Source organism: Ascaphus truei, chromosome 4, assembly GCF_040206685.1.
Source record: "Ascaphus truei isolate aAscTru1 chromosome 4, aAscTru1.hap1, whole genome shotgun sequence".
NCBI classification, from domain to species: Eukaryota; Metazoa; Chordata; class Amphibia; order Anura; family Ascaphidae; genus Ascaphus; species Ascaphus truei.
The window spans coordinates 125,531,060-125,555,850 of record NC_134486.1 but is presented as its reverse complement, the minus strand read 5'-3'; the positions used below and the strand labels follow the sequence as shown (position 1 = coordinate 125,555,850).

General features: G+C 37.8%; 1 protein-coding gene across 3 annotated transcripts in view; it reads right to left on the bottom strand.

The window, feature by feature from the left end:
* Nucleotides 1-307: 307 nt before the first annotated feature.
* Nucleotides 308-24,791, bottom strand: part of STRN (striatin) — a 131,380-nt gene continuing 106,896 nt past the window's right edge. For all 3 annotated transcript variants that reach the window (XM_075596553.1, XM_075596555.1, XM_075596554.1), the window contains 9 exons: nt 18,845-18,981; nt 17,779-17,954; nt 14,934-14,981; nt 13,146-13,267; nt 12,532-12,699; nt 9,824-9,964; nt 7,919-8,026; nt 5,181-5,267; nt 308-3,227 (listed from right to left, as the gene is read on the bottom strand). In XM_075596553.1, the coding sequence (XP_075452668.1) occupies nt 3,058-3,227; nt 5,181-5,267; nt 7,919-8,026; nt 9,824-9,964; nt 12,532-12,699; nt 13,146-13,267; nt 14,934-14,981; nt 17,779-17,954; nt 18,845-18,981 (1,157 nt within the window). In that variant the 3' untranslated portion in view covers nt 308-3,057. The remainder of the gene's footprint in view (nt 3,228-5,180; nt 5,268-7,918; nt 8,027-9,823; nt 9,965-12,531; nt 12,700-13,145; nt 13,268-14,933; nt 14,982-17,778; nt 17,955-18,844; nt 18,982-24,791) is intronic.

Below are 24,791 nucleotides of genomic sequence, written 5' to 3'. Positions count from 1 at the left end.
TTCCAAACCCATGATGGAGATTTACTCCAAGGCAAATTTTCATTTTGTAGGTATGCCAGCATAGAAGATTGATTTAATAAATGGGGGCGGCAACACGCTATATCACCTGCGGGGAACACCAGCGGGTGCAATAACGGCAACATCTGTACATCATGTTCACCATATATGACGACTCCAAATACTGTTACTATGAAAACATTTACTGTGTAGCATGCAATCAGCTGCATGTTTACCATTTCAATATCAGAAAATAGTCGCTCATTGTTAAAGAAAAATGGAAATATTTCTTGCATTACATCACGAGAAATAAAGGAATAGGATATTTTTAATTTTTAATTGGACAGTTCTAAAGATGAAAGAAACACAAGCACAATTCTCAATTGAAAATCCTATTTCACATTGGAAAGTTTTCAGAGGGCTAATTTTATGTTCATTCCTAGTTGTGTGTACTCATCACACAGAGAACATGAAAAACAGAAAAGATGGGCACAACCCGATTAGCAATTTACAGCAGAGGTTATTTTTATAAGGCTTTTTTCTCTCTTTTTTAATAAAGGCACCTTCCATCCTCTCATCATTCATCTGGTTAAACGGAGAAAAAAAAGGAAGTACGTGTGGAACATTGTTCTGTTAGAGTTTAAATAGCCAGTTTTTACTTACATTCAGGTTTTAATCAACTAAATATTACAGTCATTAAAACAAGCATGCCGACTTAAGCTGTATGTACATCAATTGAAATAACTGTAAATGTATATAGTACTGTATGTAACAGCAAAATACTCATGTCATACCCATACCATTATCTTTTGTGTACACTTAATTAGGAGAACTCAATACAAAAGATTAAAATGCAAACCTGGAGTCATCCCATACTAGACACATTTAATATATGTTTACAATATATATATATATTTATATATAATATACATAGCTTTTAGAATTTCCAAATAAATTTTTGCAATTACTTAATCTAAAAAAAAAAAGAAAAAAAAAAGAAAGAAAGAAAGAAAAAGAACCAAAAGGTCAAATACACAAATACATAATTTCAACGTTTAAGTAAAAAGCCACATACTATATGCCTGTCCTTTAAACAAAGTGGAAACATTATAAAACTAATCATCGTCTTCATTTAGTGGCATGTTTTCCAATTTTCTGTGTTAAATATTTGTAGCAGTTAATTTTACTTATGACTAGATATTTCCCCAAACAGCTTTGAGCATGCCTTAGCAACAAAGATCAGTGTGTTGAACAAAAATTAAGCAAGTGAATATTTCTATCATTTAAAAAAAGTTAATTTGTTAAATCTATGCAACCAACATGGAGGAACAGGGACTTCGCAGTGAATATTAATGGTAGCTGAGTTTCCTACGGCATCTGTAATGGGGAGTCCTGCTATGCGTTTAAGGAATCTCCAACATTTCATGAACTTTATTCCCTTCAATGGATAATGCTCTTAATTTCTGCTGTAGGAACATTTTTTCTTTAAATCGACTTGATGAATAAAAATGGAACAATTATAGTCAGCCAATGTAGAGTAATATTGTTTTTGTGCAAATATGTAGTTTGCATCATTGTTAACAATTTAAAAAGTGTGGCACATTCTCCTAAATTAATTCTTCCCATTTACTGCTTTACAATGGTTTGTTTTTAATCTGTCTTGTATAATTCATTATTTTGTCAAGACCTGAAATAATAATTGGCATAGTCCCACTACAGAGTAGCTACTGTATATCTAATGGATACTACTTCTTTCAGTTATAGATTCACTTGGGTATTTATTCTTAAAAACCATAAAAAGAAACTTAATGTCCGGTGATATTTTTCTCCATCACAATCATCTACTGGCTGGCGAAATAAATGAACAAAGGTTGTGTATCTTGAAAAAAAAAAAAGTGTTTATCGTGTCAGTCAGTAGTCATCCACATTGTTACTGCCATGTTATGTTGCCATCACCGACCGATAGGAATGTAGACGTTTCACATTAAAACTGCCTCAGCTTAACAGGACACCTTCGCTTAGTCCCAATGATAACTAATGTGATGCAAATGGTACATACCTATGTTTTACCATATGTTTATTAGGACAGATTGGCAATAGCACAAAGTTGGAAGTGCTTTTCTTAAGTTCAGTCAACAAGGGTGATGAGATCAATAAAGCCTCCACTAAAATAAAGGACTAAAAAGGATATAGCCAACCAATGTGTATGCTGGAGATTGTGTTGGGAAAACATTTTTACAGTGAGCACCCATAAAAAAAATAAAAATATATGTTACCATGTGAATTAAATCCCTTTTTAATAATAGCAGATAATGTTACCTCTGCTAAAGACTGACTAACCAGTTACCACTGTCCTTTCATATGTTCAACAAAATGCACCCTTCTATAATTTTATTTGGTATTTAACGGATATTACATTCCCAGGACACAAAGTACTGTATAATAGACATAACAATAAAACAATGTCAAATGTGTTTGTTTCATACACCGATTGATGCCAATAGCCCATTGGGTGAGATTATGCTCTTTCTTTCTCCGTCATCAGCTCCAAAATGAGAAAGAAACGTAATTGTTAAGCAACTGGGCAAGAGATAGGTCCGTGTTATCCGCCAAAGCTCCTTAGGTGAGAAACAGGGAGCAGAACACTTCCACCTTGTGTTTCTCAATTATGTAATAATTTGCCATTGCACTGGCCATCTTTTTTGTCCCACTAGCCACAACCCGAAATTAGGCTGGAACCTAGTTTGATCCAGGCCTGCCTGGTCAAATGTGCACTCTCTCAAAAATAAAATGCTGCTAGCTCAGAGGGCATTTGAAAAGACAGAATCCCAGCTATAAGCACCAGCTGAGTTCACAGCACCCTGAACAAACCATTAGTTTAGAAAACAGCACCCCAAAAAAACTAAACCCACAACATGTTTGTTTCTCATCCCGATTATCACACAAAGAAGAAGAAAAAAAAAAAAAAGGCCAGGAAAGTCAATTCTTCGGGGATTAGTAACTCGTCTCTTGTTTTATGTGGCTGGTCGAGTAAATGAAAAGCTACAGGGAAGCATTGTGTCATACAAAGACTTTGGCTAGGGCATCGGCGCCCGCACTGGCAATATAGCATTTAGATGGGTGGAATGCCACATCATGGATCGACTCGTCAGACTTTTTGCGGTGAGCTGTGAATTCCTGTATGCAGGTCTTGCTTTCTAAGTTCCATAAACGTATCGAACAATCGTGACCTGTAAAAAAAAAAAGCAATATTATTGCCTTGTTAAGTGACGTATATTATTCACTAGAACTCCGGTTTACGTTTTTTTTTTTAGTTTATTCCCTGTGTTGGGTAAGAAAGAATTCCACTCATTTAAATGGCACTGAACTTTGACCCAGCAAGGGAAAGACATCTTCACAGCAAATTGATCATAGGCCTCTCGCCTGTCTTCACTTAAGTCCAATGCGGGGCATCGGACCCAAATCCGGCGTTAACCATCATTGACTTGAATGTCAGCTAATGCCGAATCCGACATTAGTTAAAGCAGCAGTTCAAGCAATATCCCACATGTTTAAAAAAACAAAACAAAAAAAAGCAATCAGTTCTGTACTATAAGAAAACACTTGTAGCATTTAAAAAATCAAAAAATGTTTTAAAGACATTTTTAATGTTTCTAATGTAGGAAGCATTTCCAAAGTGACAGCCCCCTTCCCCTTCTGATAGGCTCTGGTTCTTGAGCCCCGCCCTCTCTCTAGCAGTGCACTAATTGTATCTAGTAACTGCCCAGTCAATCATATTCCAGGAACTACATTGCCCAAAATGCTGAGCAAGAACTGAATTAAATAACCCTGAGCAAGCGATTGATTACAGGAGAACAGATCAATCTGCAGCTTAGCTAATCACCTGTCAGTGTGCAGATTGTATTGATGCACATATTTAATGGGGAAAAAATATATATATTTAAAAAAACAGCAGCTTGAACTACAGCTTTAATATGCCCTCACGTGTCTTGAAAAGAACTGTGCAATCTTACATCACTTACAAGTGAAACTGCTTTGTAGTTATAGTACAAATATGTCTGCCAATTTCTTAAAATGCTATGAATGGTTGTGTGATGACATGGGGAGTTGTTTGAAAATTATCATTTGAGATACCTTTAAAACGTAGACCAAAAACATTGTTGCCAGAGTAATTGTGTTCTTCCAATGAAGAGTGTATACACCTATTCCCTTCAGCAGAAAAATACATATATAACATCTGTATCTTAAAGGTAACAAAAAATTGGCATCCCAATCCAGTTTAGAGCCATCAATTGGCAGCGTACATTTTGTCCCGATCATAGGCTATATTATTACTGATAAATGTCCGAATGGTTCTGCTTTATAATGTACTGCAATATAATGTATCCTTGTTCTTATGTTGCTAAATGGGCAGTTCTCCCAGCAAGCTTAGTTTTGATTTATTAAAGATTTCTTCACAATATTGTACAGTAGGATGTCTGCATTCACCTATGGTTTTCATCCTGCTCATTTTTTTAAAACTGGATTGTATTACTAAAAAAATTGAGCCCAATACCTAAAGTAAAATGGCTGCTGACTAAGATATGGGGCAGAACCTATATGTTGTGAAGCTGCCGATCGGGCTGAAATTCCCCATTGACTTCCATGAGACATTTCGGTCGAAAACAGGCTGATCAGCCGCATTCGGCACATATAGAACCAGCACCTATTTCTGATAAGATCCTCTGTAGTCTGCATGTAAAACTTGAGCAGAAGTGAAGAAAGTCAGAACAAATAGCCCTTGCTGTCATATGAAAACACTACTGTAGGCTTTAGGCTCTTTAAAATCAAAATAAAATAAAAATCAGATAGGAAAAACAAATACAGGACAGGTAATCTGCTTAAAGGGCATCGCATGCATCTTAAAATATGTCAAATTAGGGGAGATTGCATCAGTTACACTGTCACACTTGAGCATATAAAATACAGTATATAGAAAAATAATTATCTTCATTTAGGTGGTGTATTGTGTATTTGTTTCCCCTATTTTTAGTTTTTTTTTAAAAATATTTTATTAAAGCTAGATTTCATGCTGTTGTTCATAAGGTGATGTTTTCTTACAACTAAACTTGATTTACAAAGTAAAGAGCAGTCAACCTGACCTAATGTGTAGTGACAAGGTAATTCATAATTCCAATACTTACTCCCAGACATCAGGTACAATCCATTTGGGTCAACAGCTAAACTTGTGACAGCATCTAAGTGAGCTACCATCGAATGGATAAGTTTTCCTAGAAAGAAAAACAAATATTAGGAATCTGTGATTTTTCTCTCTTTCAATATCAGTCACATAGTTAGCTGAAGGACCATTCTGGTTAATTTGTTCTTGGAAAAAAAAAAATCCCAATAGAACAAATATAATCAATGTAAAAATAAATACATAAAAATGATATAGATCAATATCTTTTGTTGTATTAACCGGGACAGTCGGAAGACCTATTGAGAAAGTCATCTGTGGCATTCCAACCGTTAGTACTAAAACATCCTGTATTTTTTCCTTTGTATTGTATTTTTCTTTATACAGTATAGCGCCAGTTTGTAAAGCGCTGTGTAGAGAGATATTTTTCCAGTTTATATTTTTTTATAATAATACAAGTGCATAACACAAACATGTAGATATTGGGGAAAGGGGTCCCTGCCCCAAAGAGTGTACAACTTAAATGGTGTATTGGGAGCTATAACCGCAAATTTGATAGGGCGATAAGACAGCAAAACACTTTAATAAGCGTGAAACAGATGAACAAGTACATAGCGAGTTATGAGAGCAGAGATAGAAGGGACAGAGAAGTGAAGAACGTTGTAGGTCACAGAATGTAATGGGAGGCCAGCCAAGTCAACTGAAAAGAGACGCAGAGACAGGTATCCAAGAGTTTTCCAGTAGTGAAGATGGGAGAGATTAAGGGCATGGATGAGTTTATTTTCCAGTCAAAAATATCACCCAAGCAATGATCTTTGGATATATAGTAGGATGGAGGGTAATATTGCCAACAGTGCACGTAAAGGTGTCACTGAGATCATGCTTGGGTGGGATTATGAGGACACTAGATAGTCTGTTTCAGGCAACAAGTAACCATGCAGGGTGTTATTGCAGAGAGGTATTTCTGAGACTGTCACCCCCTGGACTTCTGCTGCGAGTACAAGGAGTGGATACAGATCTATAGATTGTATATCTATTTATATCAGCTAATGAGGTAACCAACAGAAGTAGAGAGGACCCAGAACAGAGTTGAGGTACACCCACAGATATATCCAAATGGGATAAAGGGGGTTAGTCAAAGAAACAATCAAGGAGGAATGATAAAGGCAAGAGGAAAACCAGAAGACTGTTGTCACATACACCGAGTGAGCAGAGAATATTAAAGTGGATAGTGGTCAACGGTATTAAAAAATGCAGATCGGTCAAGCAGAATAAGCAGGGAGTAGTGACCTTGCGATTTAGAAGCCTGGAGGTCCACCTTTGTAAGAGCAATTTCAGTAGAAAGAAAAGTGTGTGAAGGCCATATTGGAGACTGTTCATGAACGTGTAGCATGAGTGAGAAAACAAGATGTTCAAGCAGTTTAGAGCTGAATTGCAAGAGAAACGGGACGATAGTGAGAGGGGCAAGTAATGTCATGGTTGAGTATGGATAGGACTATTGCATGTTTAAAGTGGGATGGGGAGAAAGTAAGCTGTTGAATAGGAGGGAGTTCATATTTAATAATCCTGAACTATATATAAACAATATCTGTATACTAGATGTCGCATGCAATCACAGTTGTACTGATATTAAGGGCTGATCAAATACAAAGTCACGTTTGGGGGAAGGAGTGAAAAATACTAACGTCAAAGAACGTGAAAACCGCCCCCCCCACATGCTAAACAGGAATTAGTATATATATATATATATATATATATATATATATATATATATATATATATATATATATATATATATATATATATATATATATATATAAAAAGTTATTCACGTTATATAGCTCAGTGGCAATATAACTGTCTTTGAAGTGGGTGAATCCCAAGGTCAGCTCTCATTGTGACCTTGGGCTAATTACTCAATCTCCCCATGTTTTTTGCACCAAAATTAGAAAATATATTTGTACAGCGCTGCACACACTGCCAGCACTATATAAGAAAAAATATTATTCTTTTGGTATGAATTTGTCAACTGTACAATGAAATGCTAAATAATTATTTATTTATTTTAAAACCCTCTTCACGGACTAAAATCATCACAGACTCCCTATGAGATGCTTTAAGATTAAGGCATAACAAAAATGTTTGGGACAAAATTGTGTGACAATTTGAAAGTCAGGTGATAATTGGTAAGGTAAGACAATTGTAACAATTCAGGAAAAGTCAAAAATGAAAATATTTATAATTTTGCTGTTATTGGACTTGCAAAGACCTGAAGTTTCGTGCACACATTCCCAATAGTAATGAAAGAAGGTGACCGTTGTGTCCGTAACAAACAAAGCACAAAAACAACACATGCAAAAATGAAAAAAAAAAAAAAAAAAAAACCCTGACCACGGTTCACTTTTGAAGATAGAACGTAACAGTAGTATAAAATCAGTCAGGTATTTTAATCTTGAGTTTATAAAATAAAAAATAAAATAAACTCTGTGGCATCTTGTTTTCGATTACCTAGCGTGACATCACTGGGACTAGTGGATGATAGAAACTGAATAAACAAAGGGTAAACTAAATCTAATCCTCGATGGAATTTAAACATTTACATATACCTTTAATCCTATTAAAAAGCTAATCTTTCAGTCACAGTTTCAACTTGTTCCCTATAAGTAGCCCAGACATATTTTCAGTCCGTTTGCGCTATGTATCTTGCACACAAATATACACAATGTTTCATGCTGTGATACTCACCGGTGTTGTTGTCATAAAATTTTATGTGGCGGTCTTCGTGAGCAGTGATGCTGATTGGAAGAGTTGGATGACTGATTACTCTGTTTATCTGGCAGGAGGAATTAACGGCTAAGTAGGGAGAGAGGAAAAAAAACACATCAATCTTATGATGTCCGGTGTGGCAAGGCATTTCTGAAAAAACTCATTTATGGTTGCATAAACCTGTACGAGAACAAAAGCTGAACGGCTGGACGCAATATGTGCTTTGTAAAGTGCATCATTATTTGAAAGAATCAAAACCAAATTCACAATCTCATGAAAATGTTGCCAAGTACCAAAGTCTTACCAAGATACAACCAGTGTAGCAAAAAAAAAAAAAAAAAAAAAAAAAAAAAAAAAAAAAAACATACATTTATTATTTCTCATGAAACTGCAGGCTCAAACTTTCTAACAATTGCGGTTACTGATTTTGGCGACTCTCAGAAATGCCCAGAACGTAGTAACAAAGGAGGGAGAGGGAGTAGGTGATCTGATGCAACACATTCGGGGCTTTTAAATGTTACTGTTGCAGAAGTAATGGTCAAGTCAGACACTGTTTTTCAGGGATTATTAGCCATTTATTGTACATGGCTTATCAAGGAAGATTACAAATACATGTCAGGGTTACCTGGACCTTTTTCAGGTGTAAGGAAAGGACCATTATAGCGATCAAGTATAAAGAAACTACTAGTTTATTTTAATGTAATTAAAGAATAGTAAATGTGGAGTTCTATTTACCTTTCCAATGTTGTTAAGGCCTCTCTCAAAGAGCTTAGTTGATGTTCTTTTTTTAAATGGTGTCAGTGACCTGATCTGACTACATTGTATCACAAACTTTTATATTCACAAATTTTAAAGAGAAGAACAATACTTTAAACAAGCTTAACCCGGTGTAACATATGCGGTGGTGGAGTGAAAATTCTTCTGTCTTCCCACTGCGTTTTAGCTCCTGCCTATACCTGCTTTACAGAGTTTCTCATCCTTCGAGGTGCATACTGTCCTCTCCACACACTGTGCATTGCTGTAATTTATAGGTCACCTAACTACATCCTCACTCCATCTTCCGTTCTTACTTGGTTCATGGTTATTCCTCTGCTCCGACTCACTCACTCTCCTCTAAGGTGACTGTCACATTGATGACCACTCTTTCCTGGGCATCTCACCACCTTCCTCCAATAAACTGCTGTGCCACCCACAGAGAGTGGCCACTTCGTTAACCTCATCTTACTAAAAACTGAATTCTCAGTATCACTTGCCTCATTATCACCTTCTCACTCACATCATACTAAACACCTGTAGCCTTGTGTTGCTATACTTACAACTTGCATTCCATTGATCTCCAGTCCTGGGCTTCTAGCATAAAACCGAAAACTTTCTTACCACCACCCACTTCACCTTTTACCTCTACAGCCCTCTCCCTTATTAAACCGGTTTCACCAACCCCTCCCTACGAAATTCTCTCCAAACTCAATATTTGTTTACAAACTTCCCTTTCCATGTTCAAAGCCCAGATGAAAATTCATCTCTTAAAATAAGTATTTCTTTAAATTATTTATGCCTATATTACTGACTACAGATGCACTGACCTCCATGACCGCATCTTTAAAGAAAGTACCCTTTTACTAGTACTGTGCCTGTAAGTCTCCCAATATACCACTTCGATTTTGAGCTCTTTGGGCAGGGATCACCATTGGTTGTCCTTTGTTTTTTAAAATCTGGATTATAATTTTCTAAAGCGCTACATACACTATTGGTGCTATATAAACATATACATACAAAAGATTACAATTCCACTGGCTATCAGAAGTGCCAGACTAAACATTATAATGGTGAATATTAGTGACTAATATGTAAACATTTTGATGTCTCCCTTTGTAATATACATACCTGTTTCTATGCTGGACTCTAACGTGAGAACTTTTTGACGTGTCTCCATGTTAAAGATGCTTGTATGTCCACTGTTAAATGATGCCACCATATGGGCTGGATCACTGCTTACAAGGTCCACAGAGGAAGGTATGCCTAGTTCTTAGTACACAAAAATATATACTGATTACATAATTTGCGCTGATGAGAAAAGGTGTTTCTTTATAACACAATAATATCCTTTTATTTAACTGATAATTCTGACATCAGTGCATGAAAAATGCACATTGGCACAAGAAAACAAAGGCATTTTTTATTTATATTTGCAGCCCAGAAAAGTATCCAAGAAAGGGCAGTATAGTGCTGCCGGTGAATAAATCAATATAAATATTGAGTAAACCCACAAATTGTCACCAAGATTGCGCTCCCCTGCTTTACAGCTCTGTTCCTGTAGAGAAGCACCCCCTGTCTGCACCAGCTGGTCTGGGAGACGGCGTACTACGCTGGATTTTCGGGTTGCGATCGCCACAGATGAGAAAGGACATTCTCCGGCAGTATATCCAATGCGCAAGTCCTACCTACGTCTCGTAAGTAGCCTTTCAATTTTACGCAGCGGACCAGCATCGGATCTTCAATTGTATTAGTGCACGTTGTTGCATTATTGTTTTAATTATTATTTTAGTAAATGTACCCTTTATTTATCTATCATTTGCCATATTTGACCAATCACCTCTAAAACATCTATTTCTAGCACTGCAAGTGCGTTCATTCTAGCACCAACACAACAGTATTATGCTATGTACTTGACTTTCTCTTTTCATGTGCTGTGACCAACATCCACATTAATATTCATTTGGAGTTCCCAGAACATTTGTTGCATCTTGGACTATAAAAGGTTGTATTGATCACACCTGCACAGTATTAGTAACATTGAACCAAGACTTTAGGTGCCGGATTATTTATCCACTTTTTGCAAGACCAGAAGTAAATGCATCATCCAGTTGTACAATGGACTTTGTGTATTTTGCTTAGTATTACTGGCAAGGCATGTGTTCAGTGAAGGAAAAGAAACTTACAATATATTTGAGATACAAATCCACTGATATTGAAATGAATGCTATAAAGCATCTTTCTAAATAAGTAGGACTCTAGTACCATAAGAGTATTTACATCATAGTCAACACTCTCGCTGCAATATCTTTACACAAACATTTAAAAAAAAAAATATTGCATAAAAAAAAAAAACATTTAATTTTTCTAATGATATATTTATGCCTCGAAGGATGTATTTTTCAACATGATCAGCGGCTTGTGTATAACTGCATGAAGAAACAATTTCTATAAAAAATGAAAGGTTTTATACTTCTAGAATAATAGTGAGTATCCCAGCACATCTGCTGCGATACTACATCAGTGGTCGATTTGCACCAACATTTCAGTCCCATATTGTAAATTTGTCACAACTTGAACCAACACTTTGTGATTCTGTATCCCAGTTAGTGTGCTTCTCTTTATTCTTCAAGTTATTCAAAATGACAGGTATGGGGCTGCAATGATCTACAACACTTATGAGCACGTTCACGTGGCTGAGACAAGGTCTGTGAATTGACTGCATAACCCTGTCCTTTTATTGTAACCATGTATTTTTTTATAACTCTGTGCCCAGGACATACTTGAAAACAAGAGGTATCTCTCAATGTATTACTTCCTGGTAAAACAGTTTTTATAAATAAATAAACAGACCTGCCTCACCCCATAATCGCACAACATACCATGCTTCCACTGCAGCAAAGGATTCTGGGCAATGAAATGCAAATGAGCACCCAGTGTGTAATTTTTTGCTTCTTATCCACTTTAACATGGAACCCCTATAAGCTCATGCCTGTTGTACTACTCAGCTTTAAAAGACAAGCATGGCCAGTAAACCTACCCACAGACAGCTATCAAACATTGCTGCAAATCAATCAACCACTTTTGATGCAGATAATCAGCTGGTGTTCTATCCTTTAGGCTGCGGCCACGGTGAACGCTGGAGAGGGCGCAAGCGTTCACTCGGCTTCTCCCCGCCGCCTGCAGCAGGAGACGGGGAGGCGTGTCGGGGGCGTTGTCGAGATGTCATGGAGCTGATTCGTCCTCATTGGGCGAACCGCTCACGTAACCCGGCTGCTGCCCGGCCGTCACGCATGAAAACAGATTTTTCTGTTTCCTCCTGCATTGCGAGCGCTGGCGCCTCGGCGCGCTCTACAGACAGGCGCATAGAGGTACATCTATGTGATCGCGCCCCGCGCACCGTCACAATAACCATGGCCGCAGCCTTCTTCTATGCAATGACATTGTCTGATCAGTGGTGGTGAAACTGGCACCTATATTTTGTCCCTTTATACATATTTTTTTTTTTTTACAATGTGTGTTCAGGCTTATTGGTGTTTTGGATTAGACGTGTACAAACAGCAAAGTATATGTGCGTGCACCAAAAAATGCTGTATAAAATGTGTTTTAATGTTGTGAAACCCCTTTATGCACTAGTTGGCCTCCCCAAATAAAAGCAGCCACTTTCGCTTGGGTTACATGATATCTGCTTGCATTTCTTCATTTCTATGGTGTAACCTTTGAAAAATCTGTTTTGGTGCAAAAAGGGAAAGCCATGTCTTTTTCAAGGATGCAAGCATATATACATACATACACAAATATATTTGCCCATCTGTTCATTAATATGGTTATTCTGTTACCTTGGTTGTCGTTAAAAATGCTCAAAGCTGGGGAGACTTCAGCTGCGTTCCATACACGAATTGTACCATCTGCTGAGGCGGACAGCAAACGCTGATGAGCTGCACTGTACACCAAGCCCCACACAGAATCAGTGTGGCCTTCAAATGCCCCTCTCATAACAGTAGGCTCTGTTTAAAAGGAAACAAATTCATTGTAAGTGCACCTACCTTGTTGCTATAAGAAGTTGGTTTGAAGTAGCTTATATGGGAGAAAGAGAGCCTGGGGATTCCCCGTCTGTATTGTCAGTAGAGTTACACTCTGACGTCAAAGCATGATGTGAAAGCCTCAAAGGGCAGGGGCAATGCGGCCTTAATATGCCATAGGGCATCTTCCCGTGCCGGAAGGTGACTTATCGAATAGCATCTCTTCGTAAATATTGCCCTAAACGTTTTAAAAAAGCATAGATGGGACCCTTAACCCATTCAGGCATACAACGAAAGATGTTGCAGGCCCTGTAAAGAGTAAAACTGTACATTATACAAAAAGCCTCAGCAACAAATATTACATTGTTTTCTTGGGCAGAAACCATGCATGTAAATTATCTGCTGAAGTGCCTTCAGCTATTTTAACATACCATAAGAATCATAGGGATCCACGTTTGGGTTTGGAGTATTCCAGCTCTGGATAAGACCGTCCGTTCCGCCACTATAACACTGCTCCCCATTGTTTCCCATTACAACGCATAAAACTGGACCCCTAAGAAAGCACAGGTGGGTGGATAAAGAAAAAAAAAATACAAATTGAAAAATACACTGATAGAGCAACACACCTCAAGGAAGGCTTTTAATAATCACTATTTTTCTATTCTCTCCCTGACATTTCTTGATTTCATCTTTTATGCTCACCTTATTGTAATCTCAACAGCATTTTACATGCTTTTAAAAGATATCTAGCTATATCTATCTAGATATATTGCTTTGCTAGTCCCATGCTGTGCTTAAAAGCTGTGTGAACGGTGATGCATTTGCTTAAACGGACTCCATGTGAATGGATTTTCCAGGCAAAATGTGACACATTGTGTGCTCATTTGCATGTCATTTCCCAGAATCCCTTGCTGCAGTGGGAGCACTGTATGCTAGGTGATAATGGTTGAAAGGCAGGGTTGCAGACCTGTCTAAGACATGTGAATGTGTTCACAAGTGATATTGTTTATTGGCCATATGCCAACGGTGGAGACACACACACACACACACACACACACACACACACACACACACACACACACACACACACACACACACACACACACACACACACACACACACACACACACACACACACACACACACACACACACACACACGACTAGAAAAATAAACTTTTTTTTTGATTGTTATTTAAATAGAATACAAAATTATAATCACATGCAAAAAAAACCACAATTTTATGTACAAAAGAAACAATTAGCTTATTGATTAAGTTTTTGCTTGGACCTCTGAACATTTAACCTTAGTCCGTACAGCTTCTATAACACAAAACAAGCTTACAGTGTTGTCTGTAGGTACCTTCATAATTCTACATATTGAGCATGTTCAGGCAATTATTTGCCTGCTGGCAGTTACATGGTATTTGTTTTGACACATAATGAAATACTTGGCTTATACAATGAAGTACGCAGATAATACTGTAAGGTCATTTTATTTTCAATAATTGAAAAGAAGCACAGAAACGTTTAAAAATATGATATATTTGTAGTGTAACTACAAATGAATCTGGCAAAATTCACACCCAGCATTAGCCATAATACATAGAATAGATATCACTCAGAGGTAGAACTAAGCAGCGTGGGGGAGGAGGGAGAAGGGGTTTAGTGAGCGGGGCAATTGCCCCAGGCGCAGTCACTAAGCGGCAGAAGAAGCGGAGGGCAGAGCCCGCCTCAGTGGTCTGACCCAACTTCCTGTTCCAGCACAGGTTTCACTCCACAGGTAGAGACTGTGGAGTGGGGACTTTTAGCCGAGAGGAGGGGGTGGATGGAGAAAAAGGGAATGAAATGGATGAGAGGGGAGGGTGGGGGGAGATGGTGAGAGGGGGGGGGCAGAGGGAATTAAATGGATGGAGGGGGGAGCACAGTTGGGGGAACTTGCCCCAGGCACAAAAATACCTAGTTCCTTCTCTTTTATCATAGATAGGAAAGGTTGCCATATATTGATTGTACAAGCAAATCTGTTTTTGTTAGGTGTAACAGTGAACCAACAACCTCCAAGACAAAGCTGCTGGAGCAGTGGGCCATAAAGTAAAAATGCTCGTCGGGGAATGAATACGAAGCTGGGGAAAAATACAGCTGAATGTTACTACTACGATTTTTGTTATCTAAACATTGTGCACAAAATCAGAGAAGCTAAGCGAATGATCTTCCACTTACCTGTGTGCCCTGAATGTGTAAATTGGTTCTACATCAAGTGAAGTACTCCTACGGCAAAACAAAATTTGTGTCAGTTTGGATCATCTACTTGCAACAAAACGCTAAAAGTACATACTGTATAAACTCACGCTCCCACTGAGTTTTCCTAGTAAATAAAACAGGCCACTTTTGTATATTCAATAATGTATGCAGAGGGAGATAAAACATTGCAGGGAAGAGTCTTCAGGTGGAACGGTGAGAGGTTTAGCATAGACCAAGAGCATCTATAGACGATAAGTCGTGTATTTATGTGTAAGGCATGTGTCAAGTTGCATCTTTCCAGACAGGGTACAGGACGACGGGCATTATATGTTCCCATAATCAGTCATGAAAACAATTATCTTGGTCCAAACTATTTTTAACCTTTTCGCTGAAAGAGGTAAATTGATAAGAGTCCAAAAGTTAAATATATTTGAATGATGTTTTGTTCTTTCTTCTGAATTTCAACATTTCCTTTGACGATTAATAGAAAATTATTAAACCATGAGGGTGCTTCTTGGGAAAAATGCTATTCCACGTTTTGTTCTGGCACCGAAGTCTGCTGTGGTGAATTTGTGGTTTGGCTTCCTTTACTATATGTAGTTCATGTATTTCTTACATTTAAAAAAAAGTGCAAAGCATGGCTACCCTATCGTTTTACGTCCATATGCATATTTCCCAAGATTAAACTGACCAGTTATCTGGGACTTACAGTTAAGTTACATAGACATCTTGACATTCATATTTTCACGGAATGATTTTAATCACTAGTCACATTTGAAATCCCTTTAACAGACTGATACTTCAAATAATGTCTTGTATTGCAACAGATGTTTTAAAAGGATATGCTTAACTTTTTTTGAACCTGTAATTCATTTACAGTTCATCATGGATGTTGAAATAGCACATTAAAAGCTAAAAGAAAGCGTATTACGTTAATCGAGTTAAACGGTAGGAAATTACTCATCCTTTCGTCTTATTGTCAATTTTGGCAACAAGTATTAAGAACATAGTCTTTTGATATAATTGGGTAATCAATGTTTGAAAGGATTTTACATAACTTGCTAGTTGCAATCTCCATTAACATCCATTTAGACAACTCTGGTAAGTCAATACTATTGACTGACTAATCAAGCTGCATGTATTGCCATATAAGGGAAGATAACATCTGAAAACTAAACAAAACATCACTGTTTGGCTATACCTAGGCCTAGATTATGGTGTATATGCAACACCTACAGTATAAGTCGCAGTATTTCATAGTATAATAGGAGAATGTAGTCAAATGGTTAAATATCCACAATATTATCTCATACAAATCTTGCTCCCGGCCACTACCTTTTACATTTATCAAAGTAAATAACATTGACCGGCAAGACTTCTTGGAGCAATACAATAGTTAATCCATAGCTAGACAGAAATAAACATTTAGCAGTATTTAACTTTGTATTGTATAGCCTTCAGGCCTACTTTAAAAAACAAAAACAAAAACACACTCCTATTTTTTTTTTTTTTTAAACTGAAAGATTTTTTTATTTTTATTTGTTTACAGCAGTGGAACTTTGGGGCTTCTTTTTTAGCTCTAGGGATTCTCATGATCCCCGAGATACTTACAGGTGAATTTACCTGGTTTCAATCTCTCTCCAGGGGAAAACAAATGGCTGCAAAATCTCACTCCAATTGGAAGTCACATCATCTGTTGCGGCTTCGTATTGGACAATCATTTTAACCCCCATTAAAAAATAAATAAATAAAGAGGGGTAACGTCACTGGTAAGTATCATTGGAACAAGGGAGCCTCTGGAGCTGTAAATGGTTCAGCTCCATGTGACCCCTTGGTTCCCATTCTGTACATTTATTTACTAAATCAAGGCAAATAGTGGGTTCGTTAGGAGGGATTCAAATACGTTAAAGATTTAAGAATGTTCACACGAGCTACACAAGCTAACGGCCAGAGATTGATCCCTTTGATTTAACATGGGGCCCGTGCGCTGCCTGTTGCTGGTAAATTAAATATCTGGGTGCATGCTAATCTCAGGCAATGAGCATGCACACACAAAGGAAAAAAAGAGAAACAAAACTGAAATCAACTGGCTCTTCCAGTATTAAGGTACTTAATTTCACAAAAAAACACACCAAATGGTGAGTGGGAGGTTGCACTCACTTGGGACTATTTAAATAGCTTTATGAACGGCTCTTGTAAGAAAATTCACAGAAAGGAATACAGGACAGATGGAACACTAATTGCCATAAAAAAAATTGAAAGTGGTATTTTTTTTTTTTAAGCCCTGGACCACTGTAGCAGTACCCTTAAAATGTCAGATTATTGGTATTAGTTATTGGTATTGTGTTGACTATTACTGCTTACTATTTCTTAGCATTTTAGTGTGTGTGCAGTATTCCTTTTCTTCCTCGAGTTGCATGGCTTGCCCTTAGCTACAAAGGAATACATCTATCAGTTTTAGTTTATTTATGCTCTTGTACTACTTGGCAAAGAACAACGTTTAAGTACTAACCAATTTATTAAAGGTTTCCGAGTTAAGTGGAATGTGAAATTCTAGCTTCATACTTGAGATGCCATAAGCTCACAAAAGTCTGGAAATGAAGCACCCAGAGATGGCTTTGTAGACAAGCATACGTCTGGCCAGTACAGATGTAGCCAATGTTGTTGCACCCGTTGGTGCTCTCTCACGGCTGAAATACCATGGCAGCCCCATGCCTGTCCAACGTGTGGCTGATTTGAAAAATACGGTAGTTTCTCCTGCTACAAGGTGGTGTAATAACGTTGGATACATCTGTACGTAGGATTATCAACTGTAAAAACATACTTTTTGGCTGGGGCAGTCTTTTGGAGATTCCACATTTTTAATGTATGATCTTCTGATGCGGTTACAAGGACTGGCTCCAACGGGTGGAAAGCGAGGCCCCGTATTCCATCAAAGTGACTTCTCAGTGTGAATTTGGGGTTCCACGTCTTCCTTAATGCATCCTTACTGTTTGCTATCTGTGAAGTAAAAACAGGTTCAATGGAACACCATTAATTTAAAGGAGTTTATTTAAACTAAATTTAAATAGCTTAATTTTATTTGCACCTCCTCCTTACTGGGTTGTCAATAACTGGAGTCCAAAAACAGTCCAGACTAAAACAGGCTAATAATCTTTACATTATACTCAATACAGCAGATAACGGACGTCGAAGCACTATTAATGTGTAGCACATCATGGAAATGGTCTTATCCTAGAACTGAACATTATGAAAAACATTTTACGGAGTTGTCAAAACATGTTCATGCAACCAAATCCGGTCCCATGTGCAAGTCTGTGCTCAATGGAATATACAGTACTTGAAAAGTTGCCAGTAACTAAAAATTCTACAGTATAGAATATTTTTAAAGTTTGCTCATTTGCTTTTTGCACTACTGAATGTACTCCAGAACTTTCACCCCCCTGTGTGTGGTCAGTTTTAGAAATCTTCCAAGGCAAGCTACGGACAATAGCTTACAGTGAACCTTTTTTTTATCACACAAATATTAGAAAAATGTATAATTTCTCAGTGAAACAAGACTAGTCTTAGATGCTCTTAAACATTTAATCTAAAACAGATTTCAGATCCAGATTTCAAAGACAAACCTGAAAATGAAACTACATACACAATCCTTAGAGAGAAAAAATATAAGTCCTGCTAAACTGGCATAAATAAGGCATTCTGGGACTTGTAGTCTTGACTTGCCCAACAATAAAGGGTAAAAAGAAAACATGACTACCCTAAACATTATTCAATACTAGTGGCTTGCTGGCATGTATGAGAGGGTTACTATTACGTTCAACTGGATACTTATCTGAAAATAGTCAAATAAGACTAGTGCAACATAGACTTTCTGTATCACAACTTACATCATAGGTCAAAGAATCTGCCTCATTGGCAACCGTAAGTCCTGCCAACTCGCCTAACCCAAGCTCATTTTCCAGTGCTTCATCTGCTCCCATAATAAACGACTTTCCAGACGATGGAGGAAACGTCAAAGCTTCAACTGGACAAAACAGACATTCGTTATAAAGACAATGCCTTGTTTTGATACAATAATACACAGCAAATAACACTTTTCTGGTTACATAGATCCTTGCCACATAGCCGAAAGGAAAGGAACGGTTTGTAAACAGTCTTGCGTCTGCATTTTGAGAAATACAGTGGAAAACTCAAGGTGTGAAATATAATGAATAAACATGAGACATTACAGGGTTCATTAGAACGGAGATTAGAAATTGAACAACGTCCACTGCAGAAATTCGTGATCAGTGTACAATATATTTTGACAAAATGATTACATTTATACAGGCCAAATAAAAAACAAATCAAGTTATCAAGGCATTTTACCACTTGTAAAAGAAGCGATAACTTTCCAACTCACTTTTTTCAAGCTTTCCAAATTATGTTAATACATAAAGCATCCACGCAGATTTAAGATCTTAAGTGCTTTTTCACCTAAGTTCAGAAGTGGGAGAGAGCAGGAGCTCTGATTGCAGTCACCGCAATACACCTGAGAGCCGGTGGCGTTTGGTGTGTTGGAGACGGATCTGACTACGCCAGAGCTTCGTGGGCTGCGGTTAAAGATTGTGCTCCTACAGATATGCTTATTTTATCTTGTAAGTAGAATCAGTGCTTATGCTGTGAAAGTCCTGAATATACTTACTTCACCATATTGGCATCATCTCTTTATTTTTAGATATATTAAAACCTCATCCTCTACAGTTGGACAATTGGACTATTTATTTACACCAGTGTTTATTATTTTAAATACATTGTATTGGTTTGCGCTGTTTGTTATATTTTTATATATATTTTGGCATTGTGTGTGTCCTACACATTGTAGCAGCATCCATTACATCTAAAAAAATTATCTTTTTCAAGTTGAATTGTACTTTCGCGCACTTCTGTATTTTTTCTATACACATACACATAAAACAAAACACAACAGGTGCTGACTCCGATATACTGGAGTTGCAATAAAGTGCAAACATTAAGATATTAAACATGTTTAATGTTCGCTTCCTAATAAACAAAAATATAATTCATTACACAAACTGCTTCTGTATCTAGTTTGAATACTGCATCGTTTGCCAATTTGCAGTTCTTAAGGATAATTTATTGTAAAGTTGTTTTCACACTGGTGGCTATTTAGCAGATATATTTTCTTTTAAAATTCCATAATTTAACATTTGACATGCAAATGAATTTTAGAATAGTCAAATGGAGCGGATTGACGCTATCTTAAAAACTTTTCCACCGTAAGCAGAAGCTTTAAAGTTTTTATATCTTTATCTAATGTCTTTTCATGATCAGAGTATTAGTCCCCAATACTACGTGTGAATAGTTTTCTTTTTTTTTGTATAAGATCAAATCAGTCAAACCATTAAACTTAAGGTTGGGAAAAAAAACAAAACATATCCATCAAGTTTAACCTAAGTTAAATTTAGATGACAGATACTTATCCAATATTTGTTTTTCCGATATTTTGTTCCAGAGGAAGGAAAACAAAAAACCCAGTTAAATATATTGGCCAGTGATGTCTCTAAGGAGAAAAAATAAATTCCTTCACAGCTCCAAAAATCAGATTTTTCCCTGGATCAACATCCTTCCCATGTTTACGTATCTGATATATCCCTGTATACCTTTCCTTTCTAAAAAGATGTCCACTGCTACCAGTCATGTCATCACACCACACCCAAGGATGCCAAGCACTTCTGAGAACATTGGAATGTGACCATCAAATGTCACCAGATCTCAAATCCTCAGTTTGTTTATGGGCATATGGGAAGATGATTACATCTGGACCAACTGTCCCCTCGGTGCGAACCTGGTGCTCTGGCGTAGCTACATTGATTATGTATTTTTTGTTTAGAAGGGCAGCATGAAGCAGTTGGGCATCACATAAATAAAAATAGAAATCTGAAATTTACGTGCAAGTTTAACAAACATTCCATTGAGTTCCTGGATTTGGAAATATTCATAGTTGAGAACAAAATATGCACTAAAACATTCTGTAAGGAGGTCCAGGCCAACACTTATTTGATGGTCAATAGTCAAACCATCATGGGTTAAAAATATTCCCAAGGGCCAATTCATCCAGTTAAAACTTAATTGTCCAAATTAATTGATAGAAAGTATCCAGTAGAGCAGCATTTCCCAAATGGGTTCCACGGAGCAGTCCCAGGGGTTCCACCATGGCTCTCCTCCCCCCCCAATCCCGCACTCTGGTCAGGACTGCAAAATGGCGCTCTAGCAGTGCAGCACTTCCGGTGCCTGCTAGAACATGTGTGTGCGCGTGCAGCCATGACTGCCCTGACCACCACCTGCCCCCCCCACTGCCACCTCCTCCTCCCCCCACTGCCGCCGCCTCCTCACCCCCCACTGCCGTGACTCCACCTGCGCCGTCGCCTCCTCACCCCCCACTGCCCCGCCGCCTCCTCACAGCCACTGCCTCCTACTCTTGCCCCGCCGCCGCTGACACCTGCACTGCTGCCGCCTCCTGCCTCGCCACCGCCGCCTCCTCCTCCTGCCCTGCCACCGCCAGAAACCGCAGGGCAGGATACCAAGTAGGCATATGGGGGGTGGTGGAAGATCCATGGTGGCAGAGGGTGGGGGGTGTGAGATGCAGTGGGGGTATATGGGGATGATGAGGGGTGCAGGGGAGAAATAGGATTATGAGGTGCTGGGGGAGGTATGTATTTTAAAAATGTACTGGGGCAGTGGGGGACTTAAAAATGTACTGGGGCAGTGGCGGTCTTTTAAAAATGTATTGGGCAGTAGGGGTCTTTTAAAAATGTATTGGGGCGGTGGGGGTCTTTTAAAAATGTATTGGGGCAGTGGGGGTCTTTTAAAAATGTATTGGGGCAGTGAGGGTCTCTTAAAAATGATCTTGAACCAAACAATTTTTTCGCATGCGGCTCATTTCTTTTTTTTTTTTTTTTCATGTGCTACGCTAAAAATATTTAAGGGGTTCCATTCTGTTTTACAAAATATAAAAGGGTTCCACGACTAAATTTAATTAGGAAACACTGCAGTAGAGGATCTGGATCTAATGATTTCCCAGGTTTTCAATATGGACAGATCCCCACTTTTAATGTATGAAAAAACAAGACATCAGATTCTGTTCACAGCATGGCATTTATTACTCAATATAATCAAATGGCTCAAACAATACGAAAAATATTGAAGAAATATTGGCCTATTTTGAAGGACGACGACATTTGTTCTACTATTCTTCCTGATACACCAAAGATCATTTTTAATAAAGCTGTTCATTTAAAATCCAAACTGTCTCCTACTGTAGCTGTCCTCTTGAACACAATAGGAATACCATGAAAAAACCTTTATCCATCAAAGGGTATTATACTTGCTTTAAATGCAGTCTGTCATTTTAGAATGAGTGGATTTACTTTTAGATCTAACTTTACATCCAGAATTTACAACATTACTACATTCATCAACTGTAAACGTTCTTATGTAATTTATCCAATGGTGTGTCCCTGCGGTCTGCAGTGTGAGTATGACCAGCAGACCCATACAAAGATTATACGAACACATACATAATATCAGACAAGGTTTTGTCACTCAGTGTCTCCCATCATTTTTTATTATATCACAATCCGAATCCAAGTGGTCTTAAATGCAAAGCTATTAAAGCTCCATTATACCATTGGAGGGGAGGGAATAGAGCCAACCAGTTGGCAAGGAGGGAATTCTATGTTGAGGGAATAGACTCAACATAGAATTCAATCGGAGTACATTCCTTGCAGAATATTAATTAAATTTACTGCTGCCTTGTCTCTCCTTGTTTATTCAAGATTGTATTTGGCATAGTCCATTTGTCTCCCATACAATTGCCTATTTTATCGTCAAGCCATAGTATTGTCAGTATTATTCCTGGTCATTTTTAAACTAATTATCATCTAGCTGGGGATTCTTTCCCTGTGGCCACATTTGGTAGCTAGTTGTACACTATATTATACACAATTGGTGATTTTTTTTTGTTGTTTTATAATTTATCATAGATTAATATTTTTGACACCACATTTCCATTAACACAAACACACACTTTATATTTAGATCTTTAGTTTATCATATTCGCTATGTCCTCATATGTATATTAGATGTTACCAACACATACTTATTGGCGGTCATTAGTTTTCCCGATCTGTTTTTTATAAAAAAAATTGGCATATCCCCATCTTGATTTATAAGCATTTTAAGATTATGAATATGATAGTAGTCGATTCATTGTGCCATTTATGTCCTGCAGTCTTACTATTTGCCGTTTTTTTACCAATTTGTTCTAATTGGGTAACATATCGGCCTCTGAAACGACTAATTGGACTGATAATATATATATTGAGACTAGCCCCTCATCTATCATACACCCCTGAAGAAGCAATGAGTCGCAAAACGTAGGGTCAGAGGTCATTCATCCTTGCGCAGCAGAAGCCAGAATGTCCGCCTTCCGTTCACTACACTGACGCCAGACAAATGACTTTTCCCATCGACCTAAGTTTCGTGGGACCTTTGCCAGGAGGCATATTCTACTGGGACGCCGATCTCATTCATCAGCGAGCAGAGCAGGACACCTTTTGCAGCGGACGTCCGCATGGACGCTTGGATCTGGGACGCTACCACGTCATCTGAAGGCAATTCCAGCAGCTGCGAGACACTGGAGGAGATGCCCGCATCTTCCAAGCTCCTTCCTATGCTACTTACGTATTTATCTACCTACTTGTCGTGAGTAAGGTTCCAATTTTGCCATTGGACAACCACCGACTTGTTTTTACATGCTTTGTTTTTAAGAAATTGTACTTTTTTTCACTTACCTGTTCTAGTCTCAGACAATCTGAGGCATTTTCTATTTCCTGAGTTCTATATTCTATAGTTGTCCTATAGCAGTGGTCTATTGGCCACAATAACTTTCTCCATCAGTATTACACTATGTCTTTCTTTCTCTCCTCACATACAGTGAATATAATTTGAGCATCTCCAACGTGGAGTCCTCTGGATGCAGGACATTGGCTATATACAGATAGCCACACGGTTTGAATCGATCCTTAAATCAGCACACTATATATTCAGTGTGCCCTACATCAGTCGCACTGCCTTAGTCACCCTTTTTCCCCAGTTAAACATTAGCCAAAGATGTCATTAAGGGGAAAAAATAAATTCCTTCCCGACTCCAAAAATGGCAATCAGATTTCTCCCTTGATCAGCATCCTTCCAATGTTTACTTATTTGATTTATCCCTGTATACATTTCCTTTCTAAAAAGATGTCCACATTTTTTTTTTTTTTTTAAAGATATCTATTATATCTGTCATCACAGTCATGGGTAATGAATTCCACATTTTAACTGCCCTTACTGTAAAGAAGCCTTCCTTAAGGGATAACCCTGTCATTTGTACTGCCCTTGGGATGAATAGTTCTTTGGAAAGTTCCTTGTATTGACCCTGAATATATTTGTATATAGTTACAATCATCCCCTATTAGACACCTCTTTTCTAATGTAAACAAATCTAATTTAGCTAGCTGCTCCTCATGTCAAGCCTCTCTTTATTAATTTGGTGGCTCTTCAATGGACTTTTTCTAGTTGCATGCAAAGGCCTTTTTTGATAAACCGAGCTTCCTACCGGGGGTTGGATCAAACCAATTTGATCAATTTAAAAAGGAAGAATATCAATAGGAGTAGAGATCTTTTTTATAAAGGGAAACGATTACGTTTACAGGAACTTAGAATAAAGTATAACGCACCGTACCTTCCCGTTCCAATATTTGCAGATAAGACATTTCATTCTATCTATCT